Consider the following 23,715-nt stretch of genomic DNA (forward strand, 5'->3'; position numbering starts at 1 on the left):
TCACCAGCAGGACAGTGGGGTAGGAGGAGGTATTGTTTCACATTCTCTGTGTGTATATAATGTCTTCTGCAGTTTCCACGGTATGCATCCGACGAAGTGAGCTGTAGCTCACGAAAGCTCATGCTCAAATAAATTGGTTAGTCTCTAAGGTGCCACAAGTACTCCTTTTCTTTTTGCGAATACAGACTAACACGGCTGTTACTCTGAAACCTGTCATATTAAAACAGAGTCATTCTGCAAAACAAATGGCATTATAACTTATTGTAGCCTTTTTTGGAGGCAAAATGTTTGAGTCTCTTATTTTGATGAACATCATAGAATCGTAGGACTGGAAGGGACCTTGAGAGGTTGTCTAGTCCAGTCCCCTGCACTCATGGCAGGACTAAATATTATCTAGACCATCCCTGACAGGGGTTTGTCCAACCTGCTCTTAAAAATCCCCAATGATGGAGATTCCACCACCTCCCTCGGCAATTTATTCCAGTGCTTCACCACCCTGACAGGTAGGAAGTTTTTCCTAACGTCCAACCTAAACCTCCCTTGCTGCAATTTAAGCCCATGGCTTCTTGTTCCATCCTCCGAGGTTAAGATGAACTACGCCACCATCCTCCTGGTTTCCAGAAAGGCTCAGCTGGCGCGGGGCCCTGCTACTCGGCAGAAGAGGGTGAGGGCTGGTCTACACGGGCACTTTCCAGCACAGCAACTTGCTCACTCCGGGGTGTGAAACCCCCCCCCCCCCCGAGCACAGCAAGTTTCAGCGCTGCAAAGTGCCCGTGTAGACAAGGCCCCAGCGCTGGGAGCTATTCCCCTCGTGGAGGTGGGTTTTTTAGAGCGCTGGGAGCCCCACCGCTGTGCCGTGACCACACAAGCCACGTTAAAGCACTGCCACAGCAGTGCCAGTGTAGACTAGCCCTGAGACTGGGGGGGGGGGGAGGAAGAGCAGGGGGCTCTTTGTCTTCTCCCCTCCCCCCTCTCCTGGCCATGCCAGACTGTGCTGTCTTTGGGGCAAGGACCATGGCCAATAGCCAGGGCTGGTGTTAAAGGGCTGAGGTGTGACAGGCTGCACAGTGCCTGAGGCCGAGGAGCCAGGCCATTTCGTCAGGAGTCAGGGGTGCTTTGCCCTGAGGGAGGCTGCTGCGCAGGGGCACGCAGATCCCAGCTCCCCCTCACGCCCACAGGGTGGGCTGCACTCTGCTGTGGCTGGGGAGGGGTCGCTGGTGTAAGGGGCAGGCTCAAACCCTCCCTCCAGAGGTCACTCCTGTCCTGTCTCCCACAATGCCACAGGGCCATGCCTACCAGGACAGCATCTTGAGGGGTAATTGCCACCTCGCCGCCCTCCCAAGCCAAAGTGAATGGGGAGTCCCCCAGGGACCCAGAAACAAACCAGGCACTCTAAAACTCATCCTGCCATCCCCAAACCTAGTGACTCCAGCCAGCCACCCAGCCTTGGAATCTGACCTTGGCTCAGCTCACTGGGCAACATCCACCCCAGAGCTTAAACTGTTCCCCCCGGCTCGTTGTATCCGCAGTAACAGGATAAGGCCCCTAGCTTGCCCTTCTGCCATCAGCTGCAGCTTACCTCAGGAACAGGCCTGCCCTAGCGCTCGCTGATTACAGATAAAATGCCAAATTAACAATTGGGTCGATACTTTATTTTTGCAATTAAGAAGTATACCTGCCACCCTCCCCGTACCTGCAGGGCTTCGTGGGGATTATTCGCTCCACAGTGGAGTGGGTAGTGGCTAAATGCTTTTATCCTCTCAGGCTGAAACACAGACATGAGGCTGAGAAAAGCAGGTCTGCAAAGAACCCAATTTAAACAAGTCTGGAAGCAAAGCCCAGAAGGAGATTGCACAGCCAAAGCCTCAATTGCAGCCTTCCAGCCACACAGCGCCTCGGAAAGCGTGGAAAGAAAGAAAAGCAACTCTCGGACCCATGGGGTGCCCGCCGCATGTGAGAGGAGCGAATGCAAGGGCTGCAAACGCTGCCTGCCCTTCAAAGCTCCCAGCGTTGACATTCTGAAGTAAGGTTTCCATCAGGCGGTCTGTATTTCACAGCCAAACATGAAATAGACAATTTGCTGAAGCTATTGACAGAAATATGCCTCTTCTTAAGGTGCCATAAAGGGGTCAACAGTGTTTGAGATGCTTCTCCAGCCTGGTGGGATGGATGCTCAGCTTCCAGGCTGCTCTAAATGCGCCGCACATAAATAAAGGGGATTTCAAACTCCTGTCTGACAAGCACAGCTGCAGGCCTTGGAGCCGTTTGTGCTTTAAAAAATGTAGTCACAGGCAGCAAAGATAAACAAGGAGTCACACACATTATGAGAACCCCAGCTCTGCAGGGACCTGGGAGGGGTTATTTAAAAGTTTATTCCCCCACCTCCCCAAATCAGACATTTTTACCTGGATTAATTCTGGCAGGTGCGTGAAGTGTTTGTGTCCCTTTGCAATACCCAAAACACAATGTTGAGACTATTTTAAACTGATAGCTAAAATATGTGATCAAAGCAAAGACAGCAGAGCTAATGCACCGCAGCACCAGGGAACTTAACACTTTCTTAAAGAACCTTCCCAAAGCGGAATTGTCCTAGGGACTATTCAAACTCGCTTCAGCTCAAGTTCTAAGGGCACAGCACCAAACAGCAACAGAACAAACCTATCCCAACGTAAAAGTTCTCTGCTTCTGAAAGCCAAACTCGTGTGACATGCACGGCTGACTTGTAAGCCTGCGTCCTGCAAACATGTATTTAATGCTATGTGCAGAGTCCCATTCAATGGGACCACACGTGACTACAGCGAAGCACATTTAGATAAGCCTTTGCACAGCCAGGTTTAAGTTACCTTCTTTGTTAGCTCTCGGCCACAGCTGGCTGCTGACATAGATTGCCATCGCTCCAATGTAGAGTTCTGACAGTTTCCCCTAGCTGATGATGTCCTTCTGTTTTAAATTGTGTGTCACAGGCTTCAAAATTATGGGGATTTTTTTCAGAGGAACAGCCGTGTTAGTCTGTATTCGCAAAAAGAAAAGGAGTACTTGTGGCACCTTAGAGACTAACCAATTTATTTGAGCATGAGCTTTCGTGAGCTACAGCTCACTTCATCAGATGTTTAACATCAGCCACACTATCAGAGGCTCGTTCACCTGCACATCCACCAATGTGATCTATGCCATCATGTGCCAGCAATGCCCCTCTGCCATGTACATTGGTCAAACTGGACAGTCTCTACGTAAAAGAATAAATGGACACAAATCAGATGTCAAGAATTATAACATTCATAAACCAGTCGGAGAACACTTCAATCTCTCTGGTCACGCAATCACAGACATGAAGGTCGCTATCTTAAAACAAAAAAACTTCAAATCCAGACTCCAGCGAGAAACTGCTGAATTGGAATTCATTTGCAAATTGGATACTATTAATTTAGGCTTAAATAGAGACTGGGAGTGGCTAAGTCATTATGCAAGGTAGCCTGTTTCCTCTTGTTTTTTCCTACCCCCCCCCCCCAGATGTTCTGGTTTAACTTGGATTTAAACCTGGAGAATGGTCAGTTTAGATGAGCTATTACCAGCAGGAGAGTGAGTTTGTGTGTGTATGGGGGTGGGGGGGATGTGAGAAAACCTTGATCTATGCAGGAAATAGCCCGACTTGATTATGTAAAGAGTTGTCACTTTGGATGGGCTAGCACCAGCAGGAGAGTGAATTTGTGTGGGGGGGTGGAGGGTGAGAAAACCTGGATTTGTGCTGGAAATGGCCCACCTGTTGATCACTTTAGATAAGCTATTACCAGCAGGACAGTGGGGTGGGAGGAGGTATTGTTTCATGATTTCTGTGTGTATATAAAGTCTGCTGCAGTTTCCACGGTAAACATCTGATGAAGTGAGCTGTAGCTCACGAAAGCTCATGCTCAAACAAATTGGTTAGTCTCTAAGGTGCCACAAGTACTCCTTTTCTTTTTGGGGATTTTTTCTTTCATTCATAAAAGATTTTAGAAATAGCTTCCAAAAGAAAAGTGTGAAGAATTACAGACAAGTGTTCAAGGAACAATCTCTGTTTAAACTAAACTGGTAACAGGTTCATATTTTCAATAACTGACTTAGGATGGTGAACTCCTTTGATTTTCACTGAGCTTAGACTCAAGTTTCTCATTCACTTTTGAAAATGGGATTTAGGTCTTGGCTATCAAGGGAATACCATGAAACTGACTGATATGCTTTGCAGACTGCCAAGGCTGAAGATTAGGTTAGTCATTGTGATTGGTATTTTGTTTACATGTAAGGTCAGTGTCTGTGTTATTACTTTAGCATAAGTTATACAAAGGGAGGAAGATACTGACAGTATACTGCAGTAGCTAGTGCACTTCCGACTCAACATCACGTTCATTAGAATTGGTAATTTGGTTCAAGCTAAGGCTCAGGGGGTGGGGTTGGTTTTGTGACAGAATAAATTAGGAGTCTTGCTGTTTTATGAGACAATGGAATTTATGTTTAAATCTTAATTTTGTATTTCCTAATATTGTTTGCATTGGAAACTGAGAAATGAGTGATGGGCATGACTGAAACTCAGGTCAATGCAGCTGTTTGGGAATAGTGATGCCAGTGGTGAACACCCCTGCAGGGGCACTCTTATTCCAGTAGAAGAGTGGGTTACTGGGGGTGGTTTAGCTTAAACCCCTTCCTCAATTGATATAAACCAAACCAAGGCCCTTTGGATACTGAACTCAATGTCCATGAGCATCAGACCCATGCAGCTAGAAAGTCTGAATTTTAACCATTCACTTAAACCAAAAAATATTTTCCCATACCAACAAGGCCAAAGGCTCTTAAGTAATTTAAGCACTGGAAATGTTACCTACAGCCTAAAATCTATTTGTGCTGTTCTAGGTTGCCACTACTGGGGGCTCATTTTCCTCTTGCTAGACTGGATCAATTACCTCCTTAAATCAGATTTATTCTTCAATGCACCACCTTGTTAAAGGCATACACAGCTCAATCACACCAATCTCACTACAATCTAGAATTCACCAGTCGGTGCTGGAGATAATGTAATCTACCATTCTGAGACGATGGAATTCTTGAGAGCAGACAGGGCTGCTTATAGGATTAGAGAGATGCTATAAACAGGTTATTTTTCTCTTCATTTTTGTTGGAAGACAAAGGAAAAGGAAATAAAATGGCCTGCTAAAGTGGTGTAAGATGACAAGGCAGTGTGAGCAATCCAAAAAGCAGGTTTTATTGAAATACGAACAAAAGTACAGCCATGGACAGCTTTTAGGAACAGCATTACCAAAACATGGGAAACAAAACAAAAGCTCAAACTCGGGTTATTTTCACCCCTGAGAAATCAACTAAACTCTTAACTGTGTCTCTTTTCTCTACATGCCTCATTGTTTTAGCTTTATGCAGTGTAACATTACTGCGCTGTGCAACGCGCAAACAAACGCACAGTGATGTCCCCAAAAGCACTTAAAGTGCAATCAAAGCAGCTCCCTCCACAATGCTGGTTTGAGCGCGTTTGGCCAGGTTTCCCAGTAGCCTCCATTCTTCTTCAGGGTTGCTCCTGGGTAATCTTGAAAATCTGCTACCAAGTTGTGGGACCCCATTTTCAGAAGTGCACCTAACCAGCGCAGGAATGGTGGCCCAATGGCTATTAGCTAGTACCACTGTTGCTAATCGCCCTATGTACCCATAATCAGACTAGCAAGCTCTAGGTTTTCAGCCCATCCTGAACACTTCCACAAATAAAACTATAGCTCAATGCACTTGTTTTTGTTTTTGTTTTTTTTTTAATAAAGGAAACCAGAGAGTAACTTTTGACAACGGGCTTCTCAAACTTCCCCTTGTTTCTAACCCTGGAGGAACATCAAGTTGCTGGGTGGTCAGGTGAAGCTTTCTTGTAAGGAAGACCACCACTGATTTATCCTGCATACAGACATTCTGCCCCAGCTCACTGCTGTCCTGTGCCTTGAGACAGTCACTCCCACCACCGTGAAGCTGCTGCGACATGCTACCACAAGTGCAAGGGCACCAAGGAACTGGGCCCCGTCTCTCTCTGCAGGAGGCACTCTCCAAACACCAGATCTGGCTCTGATTTTGGAAAAGGGCTGTATTTCTACACAAGGCAGATCGTGCTGGGCAGTCTCTGACAGCATAGCCCTGGTTTCCAGCTCAGGTACAAGTGCCTTTGGTGGGTCCTAACTAATCCTAACTAGCCCAGGATAACTAACATGGAGAGAGGGTTGAAAAGAATCAATAGGATTGATTCCTCACAATCCAAACCCACAAATGAAAAACCTGCGGGTGTTAGAGCAGCAGAGAGCTTGTAACCTCAAGAGACAAGAACAGCTGAGTGCAGAGTTTAGGAGCACTTTGCCTAACTCTGCCAGAGCAGAGGGGACATCAGAGTAGGTCTCCTTTTCTCTAAGATGTCCCCTTGCAGTTCCTTATCTGCAATATACTAGATAAACAGGTTATAAACAGCTTGCTTCTATTTCAGTTAGGCTCCCCCAAACTGCCAGACCCCTTTTGGATATGCTTTGAAAGGGGTGTGTGTGTGTGTATGTTGGTTATTTATTGCATGGGTCTTTTAGATCAAAACTCAACCCAGCTCTGATAACAAGTTAGCTGTAAGGTCACATGTACATGTTGTTAATGCCCTACTAAGGTGGGGCAGGCAGGGTAAGGTCAGAGCTTGTCAGTATGAGTGCTGCAGGTGACAGGCTGGGACAAGACACAGCATTGACTGACAACAGGGGATTATTTCCATGATCCCATAGTGGGGGAAGGGGTACTCTGCCCTAAACCCAGCTGAGAATTTTCTTGCCCTTTAATACTGGAGAGTGGGAGTTTGAGACACATGCAGCTTTGGCCTAACTGCTCCACTGAAGCCAGCGCCCTCCACTAGCGTCACCAGGAGCAGTCAAGGTCTCTACACACGGAAGTCTCCCAGAATAGCAACGTCTATCTCAGGCCCCATGCAGACATACTCTTCTAGAATACGAGTGCCTTTTTCTTATTTGGAAAAATATAATCCACTTTGGAGGTGGATTAAGTTTTAAACTAAATTAGAAAACGATACTCTTATTCAGCAGTAAATGTCCACAGAGGGAGTTAATCCGGAACAGCTATTTCAATAACTTTCCCACTGTAGACAAGCTTGAAGGCCAACACCAAGCCCTTTGGGAAATCCCAGAGGTAGCTCCACGCAACGCTGTTTCAATTCCTGCCCTGGTGCTGATGGGCACGCTCAGTGTCTGAGGTCTGTGCACCTTCCTGCCTCCACAAATCTTTGAGGCCATGCATCAGAATAGCTAGCCTAAAAGAAGTCCCATGACATCTGTCCTCTGGAGGTGAACATGCTGACCTAACAGCACACGCAGAATGTATTCTCTGGAGGCGCTGCAGACTGCGCCAATCTGAAGTGCGGAGGTTAGTGACATGCTGCCACTATGTACAATTGTTAGGGAGAGTTATTCTGCATACACTGGGATCTTCACAGACTAGTTTTAATGGCCAAACTAAAGATGTAGAGTTTGCTTTGCTGCTAAGAAGTTGACTACTTAACTCTGCCCTCAAGAGAAATATGTTCAAGTTGCAAAGACTTAAAAAAACTACGTAACAAGTTTTATAACAGAGCTGCTGCTAATGGAGGGGAAGGTGCTACTTACCCGTTATCACAAGTTTTTAGACATTTCTCTCATCGGGTTTGCAAGTGGGACCTACTAAACCACAATGCCAGGAGTGGAACACTGAAATCCCTCCCAGCAGAGTATCTCGTGGATGCAACAATGGGTGTATGAAGAGCTCACTAACCAGAGCACATATTTATTTCTTGTCAGAATGGCAAGGTGGCAAAAACGGATTTTGCTACACTTGCCTTCTGACCAAACACACTTCACTCCCTCAAAGGGCCAGCCCTATAGTTGTTTCCACGGTGACAAGCGGATGTCAAGTGCAGGATTATTCTTCCTGTACAGGATCGAGCAGTGATGCTAGCCTAAGAGCAAGGAGGGGCCTTTGCTCTTTACTCAGAATATCAAATCTTCTCTTTTGTGTGGTGGAGGGGAACAGGACAAGACAGGTTTGACTAGAATGTGATGGCCAGATCCTATGTCTGGCTGACATGCAGATGCTGGAGCAAGCCGGGGATAGAAATATCTTCTAGTGTAATTAATGTAAGCTAAGGACTACTTGAAACTATGCTGACTACCACAGTTCTCCCGAGACTGCTCTTTGGGCCAAGAATGGCTGGAGTGTCTGATGCTTTAGGGAGGCCCACTCTAGCACTTCTCTGCCCCAGGAGAAGGGAGCAGGTAGCATGAAACTCGTTATGCCAGCTTGATGTCAGGGAAATTCCTGGCTGCCCTCTGTTCCCTTTGCTCTGCTGGACAGACACAGATGGGACAGAGCTACAGACCAGGATCTGGCTGGATAGTCTCATGCTTTAATGTTATCCAGATCACGTGACACCAGGTGTTAGACTGGGGGGGATGTTCCAGGATGCGTAACGTTCCTGCCACCCCAGCCCTGTCCTTACAACAATTAACGTTCCCTCACCTTCTCCATGAAGCACAAGGACACCCACACATGCTCCTGCTCAGAACTAAATGGCACTCCCTGTGACGGAGTACAAAAATCATTTGCAAGTCCCCACAGCCCAAGAGAGTCTGAGCAAGACTAGAGAGGGGCACCAGGCCAGAGGTGCTCAAGCAGCAGCATGCACTGGGCATCACATATGAGAAGTGTGGTGTTAGGGCTGCCACAGTGGGAGGGCACAGTGCAACTGTTTTATTGATAAGGCAGCCACTTTTCAGCAGAATCCCCCATCCCAGCTCCCTTACAGATGAACTTTTAGGCCTAATCTAAACAGCAATGAGAATATTTTGTTTTAAAGACTTTTTGCTTTGACTCCCCCATACACCATCTACAGTCTGAATGGCAGCTCCTTTTTCACATCTAGGTGGGTGCGCATAACAGGCAGGCCTTAGAGCTGCAGCTGATCTGACCCTGGGACACACAAACACATTCAAGGTCTCTGGAGAGAAACAGAGGGGAACCAAACATTCAGGTGCCTAACTCCCCATCGGGGAGAGATGTACCACCGAGAGCTTACCCCCAGTGTGGGCTCACATGGACCAATGGTCTGACCTGGCACAGCAATCCCTATGAGAGGGACGTACCATCAGCACCATGCAGTGGTAAACAGCTGCAACACATTTAAATCCAAAGACATGCAGGGCTTGAGCAATGATTTACGCAAACCCCCTACAGGAGGTAACTTGTAGAGCATGCTGATCCAGACAGTTTGAACTCTGCTAGCTCCTTGGCATCAGCGTGTATGGAGTTAGTTTTTGAGGGTTTGATCTCTGATATCAAGGGTTAACAGCATTCTGTCTAATTACCTTGGTTGGGATAATTTCGGGACAGCAGTCGATACATGAAGGACAGTTCTGCAGGAAGGTTAGGGCTGCGAGTGCTTAGCCAACACAGAGGGAATTTATAAGTCTGAGTCTCCTAACCAGCACCTCACATTTCTAAAGGAAACAGATGATGAGCACTCAATAGCAGCCTCTTCTCTGGTCTTCAGTTACCAGCTCCTGCAATTAAATGAAAAAGCAAGAGATTTTAGATAATCAACAATAGCAGCTCTAACATCATCCCCCAGTTGTAAGCATCAGACAAGCTGCTTTGGACTCAGTCTAGGTCCATAAGCTGCCCCCTCAGCAAAGTCAATCACTGTGTTGAAACGCAGACACTTGGACTGTTCTTCCACACTCGTGCTCACAGCCAGGCAGTTTGCGGTCTCCCCAAAGCAGCGACGCAGCACTCCTCATGCTACCACCCCCAGAGCACAAGCAACACCTGTACGAGCACAGGGGAGCTAGCGTTTTGCTCCTTGGTCAGCATACCAGGGAGTAGGGGAATGGGACTGGAGGCCTGGATACGGGCTATGGGGCCCTTTCATATACACAGAGAGGGGGGGAGTTTATTAGACAAACCGTTCTCTGTTTACAAGCAACATGCAGGAAAAGCTCCTTAACTGGGGGAAGCAGGTGTCTCACTGCTCTATATAGAGTCCCAATGTATGGTGGGATGCTGTTATTCCTGCCCCTTTGGCTGTGCTCATGCAAGATCAGGACTAGTGCCCAACCTGAGCCCAGAGCTCAGCATTAGTTCCTTCCCAAAAATAGACCCAGCCTGACTGGCTGGAGCTCCAACACCTTCAGTGGAATGAAAACCAAGCAACCGTCCTTACTGCTGTGACTTTGGGAGCCGACCCAGCAGAACAAGGCTGATCCCGTGCATCAGCCCATAGTGCAATGTTCATTAAGAAAGATCAAATATGAAGCACAGGTATGTTCTGTAGGTCTCCAGGAAGCCCTGCTAGACTGGATCCTCACCACACCTTGGCTAGAAAGCTGGCTAAAGCTTTATATGACCAGCTGCTCTATTTGGGCACGCTAAGGGTCCTTACCACACACTTGGAGTAAGTCGTTCTGCTTTAGCTCACTCTCAACCAATCCAAATGTACACAGACACATCTGAACTCATCTCCAGTGTGTGTTTATCAATGCTGTGACCTTCAGGCGCTGAGCTAAGCCATTCCCCCTTTCACCCAAGTATCCTCCTTAGAAAACCTCATCTCACAAGATTAATGTACTAGAAAATCTAATCAGATACAGGTGCACACAATTTCAAGGTGGCCTGCCCATACAGTGACAAGACTGATTGCAGGTTTTGTCTGTGAAATGTTCCAGTACCTCTCCAATGATTCATGTGGACTCTCCACCTGAAATCAGGACACCTACTGTCCAGCATCTGGAAATGGTCGACTATTCCATACCACAGCCAGCCAGCCCATAGTGATGACCGTAGCAAAAGCTGATGAGCAGTCATTTTTCAAGTATCAATTTCCCATCCATGCACCTCAGCATAAAAAAAAGCAGAGGGCTGCCGACAACGCATCCCTGTACTCCCTAGACACATGCACCCAGCAGATTTTATTGTGAAATTGGTACAATATCCTGGGCTGCCTGGCTTTTTAATCATGGGAGGTGATTAAGCATCTGGTTGTACCTAACAGGTCTGCTTAAAAAGGAGTCCAAAAGAGGTGTTTTGAAGGCAAAATGCAAGCTTCACTGCTGCTCTAAGTACTGGAACATTTTTAAAGTTTAGTTCTGGCTTGAAAAGCGAGGATATTAGACAGTTCCCTTTACTCTGACCTGCCACTTATGTGCATTTGTTTGTTATCTTTCTGCTTACTTTACTGACCAAACTACTTCTGCTAGCCCTGCAAAGCCAGCAAAGCTGAGAGGGAGAGCTGGCTTGTGTATAGCCAGATTAGTCAAACTGAGTTCCAGCTGCAGAATCTCTAATTCTTGGCAATGCACAAGGCAGCATGACTTTCAGATTCTTACTTGGATTCTAAGCTCTTTGGGGAAGGGACTGTCTTTTTGTTCTCTGTTTGTACAGCCCTTAGCACCATGAGATCCTGGTTGTAACAACGATATAAATAATATCGTCATGAATTTTCTGGCCTAACACCTGAGGAAAACTTGGGAATTAATCACCTCTCTCTTGTTCCCCCGCCCATGTGTTTTATGTAAGGCTGCTTTTGACAGGAGAACTGCACTTAAAGGGTAAAAAAAAATATCCTGCTTGGTGCAAAGAAGGAGTCGATTAGCATAGTGTGTTACAATTTTCAGATTTTTCTTAAATCAGATTACAACCAGACTATTAGACGTTATGCTTTTGAAACGTATTCATCACTCAGCACCTCAGAGAGTTACAGTTACATGAATCCTGACCTACTAGCTCAAAATGCAGTGATAAAAATAAACTACAGAAATAAGCTTCATACCAAGCCCCCATTTATGTGGAGTGTGTTTTGCACTGCAAATAACTGTGTCCATGATGCTGCATTCTCAGTTCATTCACGCTTTCGCCTGGCAATTTACAGCAGGCGTCAAGTAGCATGTGTATTTCAATGGGGATCTCCTGCAAAAGTTGAGGCCTTTTTTTTTTAAACTGGCAAATTCCTACCCAAAGTGTAAACCGTAATAATGCTATTTTGTGCTTCTCCATCACCTTTCATCTGAGGATGCTTTATAAGTTGCATGTTTATCTTCTCAGATAACTAGTAATACTTAACTCGCAGGGTAAGTATTATCATAGAATATCAGGGTTGGAAGGGACCTCAGGAGGTCATCTAGTCCAACCCCCTGCTCAAAAGCAGGACCCATCCCCAATTAAATCATCCCAGCCAGGGCTTTGTCAAGCCTGACCTTAAAATTACTATCCCTCCATTCTGTAGAGGGGGAAACTGAGGCACGGGGAGCTTAAGTAACTTGCCCAAGATCAAGGAGACAGTCTCTGTAGCAAGTGGGGCTCACACTGGGAACAGATGCTCAGATTACAGAAAGAAAAGGAGTACTTGTGGCACCTTAGAGACTAACCAATTTATTTGAGCATGAGCTTTCGTGAGCTACAGCTCACTTCATCAGATGTTTACCGTGGAAACTGCAGCAGACTTTATATACACACAGAAATCATGAAACAATACCTCCTCCCACCCCACTGTCCTGCTGGTAATAGCTTATCTAAAGTGATCAACAGGTGGGCCATTTCCAGCACAAATCCAGGTTTTCTCACCCTCCACCCCCCCACACAAATTCACTCTCCTGCTGGTGCTAGCCCATCCAAAGTGACAACTCTTAACATAATCAAGTCGGGCTATTTCCTGCATAGATCAAGGTTTTCTCACATCCCCCCCGCCCCCATACACACACAAACTCACTCTCCTGCTGGTAATAGCTCATCTAAACTGACCATTCTCCAGGTTTAAATCCAAGTTAAACCAGAGCATCGGGGGGGGGGGGGGTAGGAAAAAACAAGAGGAAACAGGCTACCTTGCATAATGACTTAGCCACTCCAAGTCTCTATTTAAGCCTAAATTAATAGTATCCAATTTGCAAATGAATTCCAATTCAGCAGTTTCTCGCTGGAGTCTGGATTTGAAGTTTTTTTGTTTTAAGATAGCGACCTTCATGTCTGTGATTGCGTGACCAGAGAGATTGAAGTGTTCTCCGACTGGTTTATGAATGTTATAATTCTTGACATCTGATTTGTGTCCATTTATTCTTTTACGTAGAGACTGTCCAGTTTGACCAATGTACATGGCAGAGGGGCATTGCTGGCACATGATGGCATAGATCACATTGGTGGATGTGCAGGTGAACGAGCCTCTGATAGTGTGGCTGATGTTATTAGGCCCTGTGATGGTGTCCCCTGAATAGATATGTGGGCACAATTGGCAACGGGCTTTGTTGCAAGGATAAGTTCCTGGGTTAGTGGTTCTGTTGTGTATGTGGTTGTTGGTGAGTATTTGCTTCAGGTTGCGGGGCTGTCTGTAGGCAAGGACTGGCCTAATGAATTGGAATTCATTTGCAAATTGGATACTATTAATTTAGGCTTAAATAGAGACTTGGAGTGGCTAAGTCATTATGCAAGGTAGCCTGTTTCCTCTTGTTTTTTCCTACCCCCCCCCCCCCAGATGCTCTGGTTTAACTTGGATTTAAACCTGGAGAATGGTCAGTTTAGATGAGCTATTACCAGCAGGAGAGTGAGTTTGTGTGTGTATGGGGGCGGGGGGGATGTGAGAAAACCTTGATCTATGCAGGAAATAGCCCGACTTGATTATGTTAAGAGTTGTCACTTTGGATGGGCTAGCACCAGCAGGAGAGTGAATTTGTGTGGGGGGGTGGAGGGTGAGAAAACCTGGATTTGTGCTGGAAATGGCCCACCTGTTGATCACTTTAGATAAGCTATTACCAGCAGGACAGTGGGGTGGGAGGAGGTATTGTTTCATGATTTCTGTGTGTATATAAAGTCTGCTGCAGTTTCCACGGTAAACATCTGATGAAGTGAGCTGTAGCTCACGAAAGCTCATGCTCAAATAAATTGGTTAGTCTCTAAGGTGCCACAAGTACTCCTTTTCTTTTTGTGAATACAGACTAACACGGCTGTTCCTCTGAAACCTCAGATTACAGAAACTCTGTCATATACTCAGAAGTAAAAGACCATAATCCTCCCTAATGTTTAAACTAATGGCTACTTCAAAGGAATTCTCTTGCAAAATCTTGCTTTCTTTCAAGCCACAGGCATCCCCGGAACAGGGCAGCTTTATGGCCAGTCCGTCACAGCTACAGTTTGACAAGGGGACCAAGAAAAGCGCTCAATGGGTCACACCTCCTTCCAGTTAATGCTTGTTGCTGTTTAAGGGGTAAAAGATTTTCAATTAAGTATAGTGTAAATACATGAAACTCCCTCCCTAAGATCCAAATGGCATGGAATACCACCAGGCTGTTTAATAATAGATACCCTGAACTCAATGCTTTGGGAATCGGGCTCTTGGGACACTGGGCAACTGAATCAGTTTTTAAAGAACAAAACCTTGTGAAGAGTCATATGTGGCAAGAGCTCATAAGAGCTGCAATACTGGGTCAGATCATATTCCATCTTACTCAGTATCCTGACTCCAACAGTGGCCCCTACCAGAGCTTCAAGGGGAGTAAACACAACAGAGCAATTACGGAGTGATCCACCCCTCTCTTCCACTCCCAGCTTCTAGCAGTTACAGATTTAGAGTCACCTAAAGCATGGGGTAACATCCCTTATCATCTTGGCTAATAGCTGTTGATGGAGCTATCCTCCATGAACTTATCCAATGCTTGCTTAAGCCCAGTTACACTTTTGGTCACCACAACATCCCATGTCAATGAGTTCCACAGGTTAGTTGTGCACGGTGTGAAAAAGTACTTCCTTTTGTTTGTATTAAACCTACTGCCTATTCATTTGATCAGGTGACCCCCTGGTTTTTGTATTGTGTGAAATGGTAAATAATGCTTCTCTATTCACTTTTTCTACAACAATCATGATTTTATAGGCCTCTATCACATCCCGCTTAGTCATCTCTTTAGTCTCTCCTTGTAAGGTAGCCTATTTCCCCCTGTTTTTTCCTACCCCCCCCCCCCCCAGACATTCTGGTTAAACTTGGATTTAAAAACTTAGAGAGTGGTCAGTTTGGATGAGCTATTGCCAGCAGGAGAGTGAGTTTGTGTGTGTGTGTTTCCGGGGGAGGGGGGGGGTGAGAGAACCTGGATTTGTGCAGGAAATGGCCCACCTTGATTATCATGCACATTGTAGGGAGAGTGGTCACTTTGGATAAGCTATTACCAGCAGGAGAGTGAGTTTGTGTGTGTATGGGGGTGGGGGTGAGAAAACCTGGATTTGTGCTGGAAATGGCCCACCTTGATTATCATGCACATTGTAGGGAGATTGATAGAGCCAGAAGAGTTCCCAGAAGTTACCTACTACAGGACAGGCCTAACAAAGAAAATAACAGAACGCCACTAGCCGTCACCTTCAGCCCCCAACTAAAACCCCTCCAACGCATTATTAAGGATCTACAACCTATCCTAAAGGATGACCCAACACTCTCACAAGTCTTGGGAGACAGGCCAGTCCTTGCCTACAGACAGCCCCGCAACCTGAAGCAAATACTCACCAACAACCACATACCACACAACAGAACCACTAACCCAGGAACTTATCCTTGCAACAAAGCCCGTTGCCAATTGTGCCCACATATCTATTCAGGGGACACCATCACAGGGCCTAATAACATCAGCCACACTATCAGAGGCTCGTTCACCTGCACATCCACCAATGTGATCTATGCCATCATGTGCCAGCAATGCCCCTCTGCCATGTACATTGGTCAAACTGGACAGTCTCTACGTAAAAGAATAAATGGACACAAATCAGATGTCAAGAATTATAACATTCATAAACCAGTCGGAGAACACTTCAATCTCTCTGGTCACGCAATCACAGACATGAAGGTCGCTATCTTAAAACAAAAAAACTTCAAATCCAGACTCCAGCGAGAAACTGCTGAATTGGAATTCATTTGCAAATTGGATACTATTAATTTAGGCTTAAATAGAGACTGGGAGTGGCTAAGTCATTATGCAAGGTAGCCTGTTTCCTCTTGTTTTTTCCTACCCCCCCCCCCCCAGATGTTCTGGTTTAACTTGGATTTAAACCTGGAGAATGGTCAGTTTAGATGAGCTATTACCAGCAGGAGAGTGAGTTTGTGTGTGTATGGGGGTGGGGGGGATGTGAGAAAACCTTGATCTATGCAGGAAATAGCCCGACTTGATTATGTAAAGAGTTGTCACTTTGGATGGGCTAGCACCAGCAGGAGAGTGAATTTGTGTGGGGGGGTGGAGGGTGAGAAAACCTGGATTTGTGCTGGAAATGGCCCACCTGTTGATCACTTTAGATAAGCTATTACCAGCAGGACAGTGGGGTGGGAGGAGGTATTGTTTCATGATTTCTGTGTGTATATAAAGTCTGCTGCAGTTTCCACGGTAAACATCTGATGAAGTGAGCTGTAGCTCACGAAAGCTCATGCTCAAATAAATTGGTTAGTCTCTAAGGTGCCACAAGTCCTCCTTTTCTTTTTGCGAATACAGACTAACACGGCTGTTCCTCTGAAACCTGTCATTGTAGGGAGAGTGGTCACTTTGGATAAGCTATTACCAGTAGGAGAATGAGTTTGTGCGTGTGGTTTTTGGAGGGGGGTGAGGGAATGAGAGAACCTGGATTTGTGCAGGAAATGGCCCACCTTGATTATCACACACATTGTGAAGAGAGTGGTCACTTTGGATGGGCTATTACCAGCAGGAGAGTGAGTTTGTGTGTGTGTGTGGGGGGGGGGGCGGAGGGTGAGAAAACCTGGATTTGTGCTGGAAATGGCCCAACGTGATGATCACTTTAGATAAGCTATTACCAGCAGGACAGTGGGGTGGGAGGAGGTATTGTTTCATATTCTCTGTGTGTATATAAAGTCTGCTGCAGTTTCCACGGTATGCATCCGATGAAGTGAGCTGTAGCTCACGAAAGCTCATGCTCAAATAAATTGGTTAGTCTCTAAGGTGCCACAAGTACTCCTTTTCTCCTTGTATGGAAGCCATTCCAGACCCTGGGTAATTTTTGCTTCCTTTTCTGAGCCGTTTCCAGTCCCCACAGCCTGACATCTGCGGTTTGGAGATCCTCGTCCCCTCCACTAGCAGGACATGTGGTGGACAGGAAAGCACGGCAGCCATGCAGCAAAGGGCTGAGACAGGGCATTCAGAGTAAGGCATGGAGCTGAAGCTCAGGATTTGACTTTGGGAGGGATAACAGCCATTTCAGCTCATCAGGGATGGACTCAGATGACTGAGAAAATGCCAAGTCTTGAGCCCACACTCCCCAAAACTACACTAGACTCATCCATAGACACCATTGGGAACAGACCCAGGCTTGTATATAGGGGAAATTTACCAACATTTATTCCAGGGGGAATTTTGTGCCACAACACAGTGCAGAATTTGCACACAATTTCATTCCCCCCCACCCCCCCCAGAGCAGAATTAGTGCTGCAAAGCTGCTGGCTGTCAGTAGCAGATGCGGGACCTAGCAGAGCCTGGCTCTCCAGCTTGCAACTACATGACACTGCCAGGGGGAGGGGGAGCTGGACTTTTCCATGCAGGTGCAGTTCCCAGCAGGTCCTGAAGGAAGGAAGTGGCATGCAGGAAACTCTGTACAAGCCTGGGACCCAGCATCAGGCTGTTTCTCCCTCTGGATCCCTGGGTTCTGGGTGGTAGGGGGTGCAGGTGTCTGGGGGACTAAGGGGGTGCCCCACAGCTGGACTCTGGGAGGGTAGGGGGTGTGGATGTCTAAGACTGGAGGGACAGAGATTTCTCCCAAGATGGGCCCAGCTGATGTGTGTGACACACTCAGACAGGTGCCCAACAAAAGCATAACAGAGAAACAGGAACTGGGTTGTTGTAGGAGTTTCTTTGACTCTCTACTCCTGGGGGAATCTTTTTTGCGGTCTGTATTGTTACAGACATACAGACTGACAGGTATTTTGAAATAAGATCCCAAAATAATTGAAACTGGTGTGATTATATTATTATTTTGACAAATAAAATATACAGAATTTTAAAATATTGTGTGCAGAACGTTTAATTTTTTAGTGCAGAATTTCCTCAGGAATACACATTACTACACCACTATGTGGGTGACTTCCGACATGAACACTTATTCCAAACAATGGCCTTTTTAGTTTAGATTACATCCCCTTGGAAAAACCAAACCAAATGCTACAGCTGCTACACACGTGTACAGCTTCCACTGACTTCAGTAGCAGCTATACCCGAAGAGCTACAACTGTGTTGAGCTCCACTGTGCCAGACTCAGACCTGTTTGTAAGCCTCGACTTTTGTTCGACCAATAGCGGTGAATAAGTTAAATGTCAGATGCTACAGTAATGGGGGCAATACGTGGAGCCTGACAACCTTTGACACAATGCCACCTACAGCAAAATAAAACCTGGATACAGAAGACACTACAGAAATGCAGCTGCTTCTAGGGAGGATTGTGTTACAGAGCTCTCCATCTCCACTTGCTGATGGTGGTAATAAAAGCATTTCAGTTTATGGAGGAGAATGCTGACACACGGAATAAAAATACAGAGAAAAGTTATCCCGTTCCACTTTGAGCTAACATGTAGGTCCCAGCTTACAGCACGAGGAGACCACCAGCTGTTGTACTTACTGCTTTTCCAGGATAGGCTATATGGCAAGGACTTGGGTGCTCTCATGCCTGACATTAGGTTACTCTTTTGTTCCATTACCACGCTGGACCCAGGGCTGAAAGAGATCAAATACGAATTATCCTACACATGTGTACTTCTTTTAGTCAAGTACCTTTTACTATAAATATTGAAGTATTTTTCTAAAACTGAAGACAACAGAGTATGTTAATTTAAACAAATCTTCATGCAATCAGAACAGTTACTACTCCTCGCAAAGGCTAGAGAAAAGTGAACAACATGTTGATGCCATCTACTTTGACTAAAATCCCCAGAATCAGTCATCCAGACAAGAAAGAAATAAGCTAAAGACAGCAAGAAAAACCAGAGTTAAAGCTTGATTATCAGTATTGCGCTGCCCTCAACTGTAAATGGCATCTCAGCACACATGCCCTAGTCATCTCTATACATGCAGACGTCTAACAGTGAATGCCAGCGAAAATGAGATAGGATCAGAGGCTAAAATAGGGAAAGAAGAAGTTAAAAATTACTTAGACAAGTTAGATGTCTTCAAGTCAGCAGGGCCTGGTGAAATACATCCTAAAATATTCAAGGTGCTGACTGAGGAGATATCTGAGCCATAAGCAATTATCTTTGAAAAGTCATAGAAGACAGGAGATTCCAGAGGACTGGAAAAGGGGCAAATATAGCGCCAAATCTATAAAAAGGGGAATAAGGACAACCTGGGGAATTACAGACCAGTCAGCTTAACATCAGTACCCGAGAAGATAATGGAGCAAATAATTAAGCAATCAAATTGCCGAATCCTAGAAATAGGGCAATAAGGAACAATCAGCATGGATTTGTCAAGAACAAATCGTGGCAAAACCAACCTAATAGCTTTCTTTGACAGTGTAACAAGCCTTGTGGATGGGGGAGGGTAATGGTAGATGTGGTGTATCTTAAGTTTAATAAGGCTTTTGATATGGTCTCGCATGACCTCCTCATAAACAAACTAGGGAAATACAACCTAGATGGACTCCTACAAGGTGGGTGAATAACTGGTTGGAAAATCGTTCCCAGAGAGTAGGTGGCTCACAGTCAAGCTGGAAGGGCATACTGAGTGGGGTCCCACAGGGATCAGTTCTGTTCAGTATCTTCATCAGCAATTTAGATAATGGCATAGAGAGCACATTTATAAAGTTTGCAGACAATACCAAGCTGCGAGGGGTTACAAGTACTTTGGGGGATAGGATTAAAATTCAAAATGATCTGGACAAACTGGAGAAATGGTCTGAAGTAAATAGGATGTGCAACACTCCATAGTCGTCATAGTATTATTATTAGGATGATTATGGCATAATTATGATGTTTTGTACGAGATCGGTCATGTAAGGTGTCACTGGAAAAATTATGATTTGCTGAATATGATTATCCTATTTGTATGCATGTATCATTTTTGTATCTGAAGTTATGAATATTGACTAGGTATCTGTATTTCAAAGGGGCTTACTCTGGAAAACACCCACAGCCAGCCTTTCAGGTACAACAATGAAGAAGCCAAACAGTGCTAATGGCTCATCAACAAAGACAATGGGCTGTGGAATAGCTTAGCCTTCCTGTGGAAGGCCAGTCTAAGTTATGGCTGCTATGACTCTGCAAGGGCATGTGACCAGACCATGCTTCTGGACTCCATTTGGGGTACCTGAATTTTTCCACAAACTGGTCTGGGAACCAAGTTTGAAACAGAGCTCCTGCCATATGAAAAAGCTATATAAGGCAAGGAGTGACATCGTTGGTTGTTCTTCACTTCCCCACAACTCAGAGAGAAGCTCTAAAAGAAAAAGTCTTGGAACAGGGTAGGAGATCCCAAGCTGCAAAACAAATGCAGCTTGTCCCTTAAGAATCTGCAAGCCTGACTGTATCATCAACCAGGGTGAGAATTTGTTAATTCAGATCCAATCTTTCTAGTATTTTCGGCTTATAGTTTGCAGTTCTGTTTATTTACTAGGTAATCTGCTTTGGTCTGTTTTCTACCACTTATAATCTCTCTTTTGTAGTTAAACTTTTTTGCTTTATCTAAACTGGAATGGCTGTGATCAAAGTGTCTGGGGAAAAATCTCAGCCTGGTTAACACAAGTATGCATTGTCCTCTCCACATTGAGGGAATGGCGAACTGGGTAATAAATTCATACTGATTGGGGTTTTGATCAGGGCGGGATGGTACAGCTCTGGGGTCCCAGACTGGGGGTTATTTTGGCTGTAGCCTCTCTATTGCTGGATCATGCAGTGGCTGTCCAAAGCCTGCATGAAACTGCAGCTGGGTGTGTCCCTGCCTGTGTGAATGCTGCTGGGAGTGTAGGTCCAGGAGCAGTCTATAGCCTGTGACAGCAGCACAGTGCTGAGAGGGAGCCCAGGCTGGTGAGTCAGTGGGCTCAGTGGAACCCCAGTCCCAGGTGGCACCCCTGGGGGGAACCCGTCACAGGATGAAATTCAATAAGAACAAATTCAGAGTACTCCACTATCAGTTGCACACATACAAAATGGGAAATGACTGCCTAGGATGGAGTACTGAAGAAAAGGATCTGAGGGTCAAACTGGATCACAAGCTAAATAGGAGTCATTCTGAGATGCATTAGCAGGAGTGTTGTAAGCAAGACGCGAGAAGTAATTCTTCTGCTCTAGTCCATGCTGATTAAATGTCATCTGGAAAGGGGCGGGGTGGGAAAACCTGGATTTGTGCTGGAAATGTGTCAACTTGATTATCATGCACATTGTAAGGAGAGCGATCACTTTGGATAAGCTATTACCAGCAGGAGAGTGGGGTGGGAGGAGGTATTGTTTCATGGTCTCTGTGTATATAATGTCTTCTGAAGTTTCCACAGTATGCATCCGATGAAGTGAGCTGCAGCTCACGAAAGCTTATGCTCAAATAAATTGGTTAGTCTCTAAGGTGCCACAAGTACTCCTTTTCTTTTTGCGAATACAGACTAACACGGCTGTTACTCTGAAATCTGGAGGATTGTGTCCAATGATTGGTGCCACATTTCAGGAAAGATGTGGACAAATTGAAGGAAGTTCAGAGAAGAGCAACAAAACTGATTAAAGGTCTAGAAAACATGACCTATGGGGGAAGATTGAAAAAAATTGGGTTTGTTTAGCCTGGAGAAGAGAAGACTGAGGAAGGACATAACGGTTTTCAAGTAGATAAAAGGTTGCTACAAGGAAAAGGGAGAAAAACTGCTCTCTTTAACCACTGAGAATAGGACAAGAAACAATGGGCTTAAATTTCAGCAAGGGCGGTTTAGGTTTGACAGGAAGTTTTTCCTTTTGTCCAAGTGGTTGAGCACTGGAATAAATTGCTTAGGGAGGTTGCAGAATCTCCATCACTGGAGATTTTTAAGAGCAGGTTAGACAGACAGCTGTGAGGGATGGTCTAGATCAGTGGTTTTCAAACTTTTTTTCTGGTGACCCAGTTGAAAAAAATTGTTGATGCCCGCGATCCAAAGGAGCTGGGGATGAGGAGTCTGGGGTGTGGGCTGCGGCCAGGAATGAGGGGCTCAGAGTGTGGGAGGGGGTCAGGGCTCTGGGCTGGGGCTGCAGGAGGGGGCTCTGGGTTTGGGGGTTCAGAGCTGGGACAGGGGTGTGGTGTTACCTGGGGAGGCTCCTGGTCAGCGGTGCAGCTGGGGTGCAGAGGCAGGCTTCCTGCCTTTCCTGGCACTGCGGACAACGCTGCACCCCGGAAGCGGCCAGCAGCATGTCCGGCTCCTAGGCGCAGGGGTGCAAGCAGCTCCGCATGGCTCTCGCCCACAGGCATTGCCCCACCCAGCTCCCACTGGCCGGGAACTGGCCAATGGGAGTGCAGAGCCAGTGCTCTGGGCGGGGGCAGCGCATGGAGCCCTGGGACTTACCCCCAACCTAGGAGCTGGACCTGCTTCTGGTCGCTGCCGGTCGCTGCCAGGGCACAGTGCAGTGTCGGAACAGCTAGGGACTAGCCTGCCTTAGCTGGGCAGCACCACCGACGGGACTTTTAACGGCCCGGTCAGCAGTGCTGACGAGAGCCGCCGCGGCCCAGTGCCTTTCATTCCGCAACCCAGTTCTGGGTCACAACCCGCAGTTTGAAAAACCACTGGTCTAGATAATACTTAGTCCTGCCATGAGTGCATGGGACTGGACTAGAGGACCTCGAGGTCCCTTCAGTCCTACAATTCTATGTCACTGTTACAGGCTGTAGAAGTTCATATGTTGATGACCTCTGATTAGAGAGGTAAGGCACAGTACAATGATTTGGGTGTTCAGGGGTGAGACAGAGATAATGACCAGACACATTATGCTTCATTTTCCAATCCTGCATTGTGATTACACAAACAACAAAATGATTATTTCTGACTCAGGTCATGAGAGATTAGATTAGCTGTCAGAAGTTTAAGCCTAAATTGCTTAACAGCTGACATCAGTCTGCATTTCTATCAAGCCCAGCAGAACAGTTTAGTGTTTAATAACCCCCCCAACAAATACAGAACCAGTGGGGATTGAACCCAGGACCATCCACACTAATAGTACTACAGTAGAACTAGAGGAGTAACCATTATCTGGTAGCAACAGTATGTTCTTATACTCTCCTATGGATCTGCCACTAAAAGGAGACAGGAAACATTGACCCGGGGCACAGGAATGTTGAGTCATGCCAGTGGGAACGCCCCCACCATCACCCCAAAAATAGAATTCATAAAGTAAATTGCATCTTCCCAACAACACAGCAGCATGAGTTCAAAGTAGTTTGAAAGCACATCTTTTATGGAAAGCACTGTCACAAGAAATACACCTTTTGCTACCTGTTGTTTATGCCACTACTGAACGTGCCCCAAACGAAAGCAGAATTTGATTGCTCCTGTAGATCTGCCAAAAGGAAACAGACATCATTGTGGCTCAGTACCGAGTAACTTCTGCAAGCGTCATAGCAACATCAAATAAGAAATATGGCAGAGACGCTGCTAGGTTTACAAAACGGAATGAGAATTTTTTAAGGCTTGGCGTAAGTGACAGCAAAGCAGACATTTAACTGAGAAATA

The 23,715-nt window shown here is 45.9% G+C and overlaps 1 protein-coding gene across 1 annotated transcript in view; it reads right to left on the reverse strand.

Annotated features, from left to right (window-relative positions):
* The window catches only part of GTSF1 (gametocyte specific factor 1), a 75,085-nt gene that overhangs the window by 39,221 nt on the left and 12,149 nt on the right, over positions 1–23,715 (reverse strand). Inside the window, exons 5-6 of the mRNA XM_073319222.1 lie at positions 23,479–23,542; positions 18,667–18,761 (exon numbers count right to left, since the gene is read on the reverse strand). Coding sequence (XP_073175323.1) covers positions 18,667–18,761; positions 23,479–23,542 — 159 coding nt within the window. The remainder of the gene's footprint in view (positions 1–18,666; positions 18,762–23,478; positions 23,543–23,715) is intronic.

Source organism: Lepidochelys kempii, chromosome 20, assembly GCF_965140285.1.
Source record: "Lepidochelys kempii isolate rLepKem1 chromosome 20, rLepKem1.hap1, whole genome shotgun sequence".
NCBI classification, from domain to species: domain Eukaryota; kingdom Metazoa; phylum Chordata; order Testudines; family Cheloniidae; genus Lepidochelys; species Lepidochelys kempii.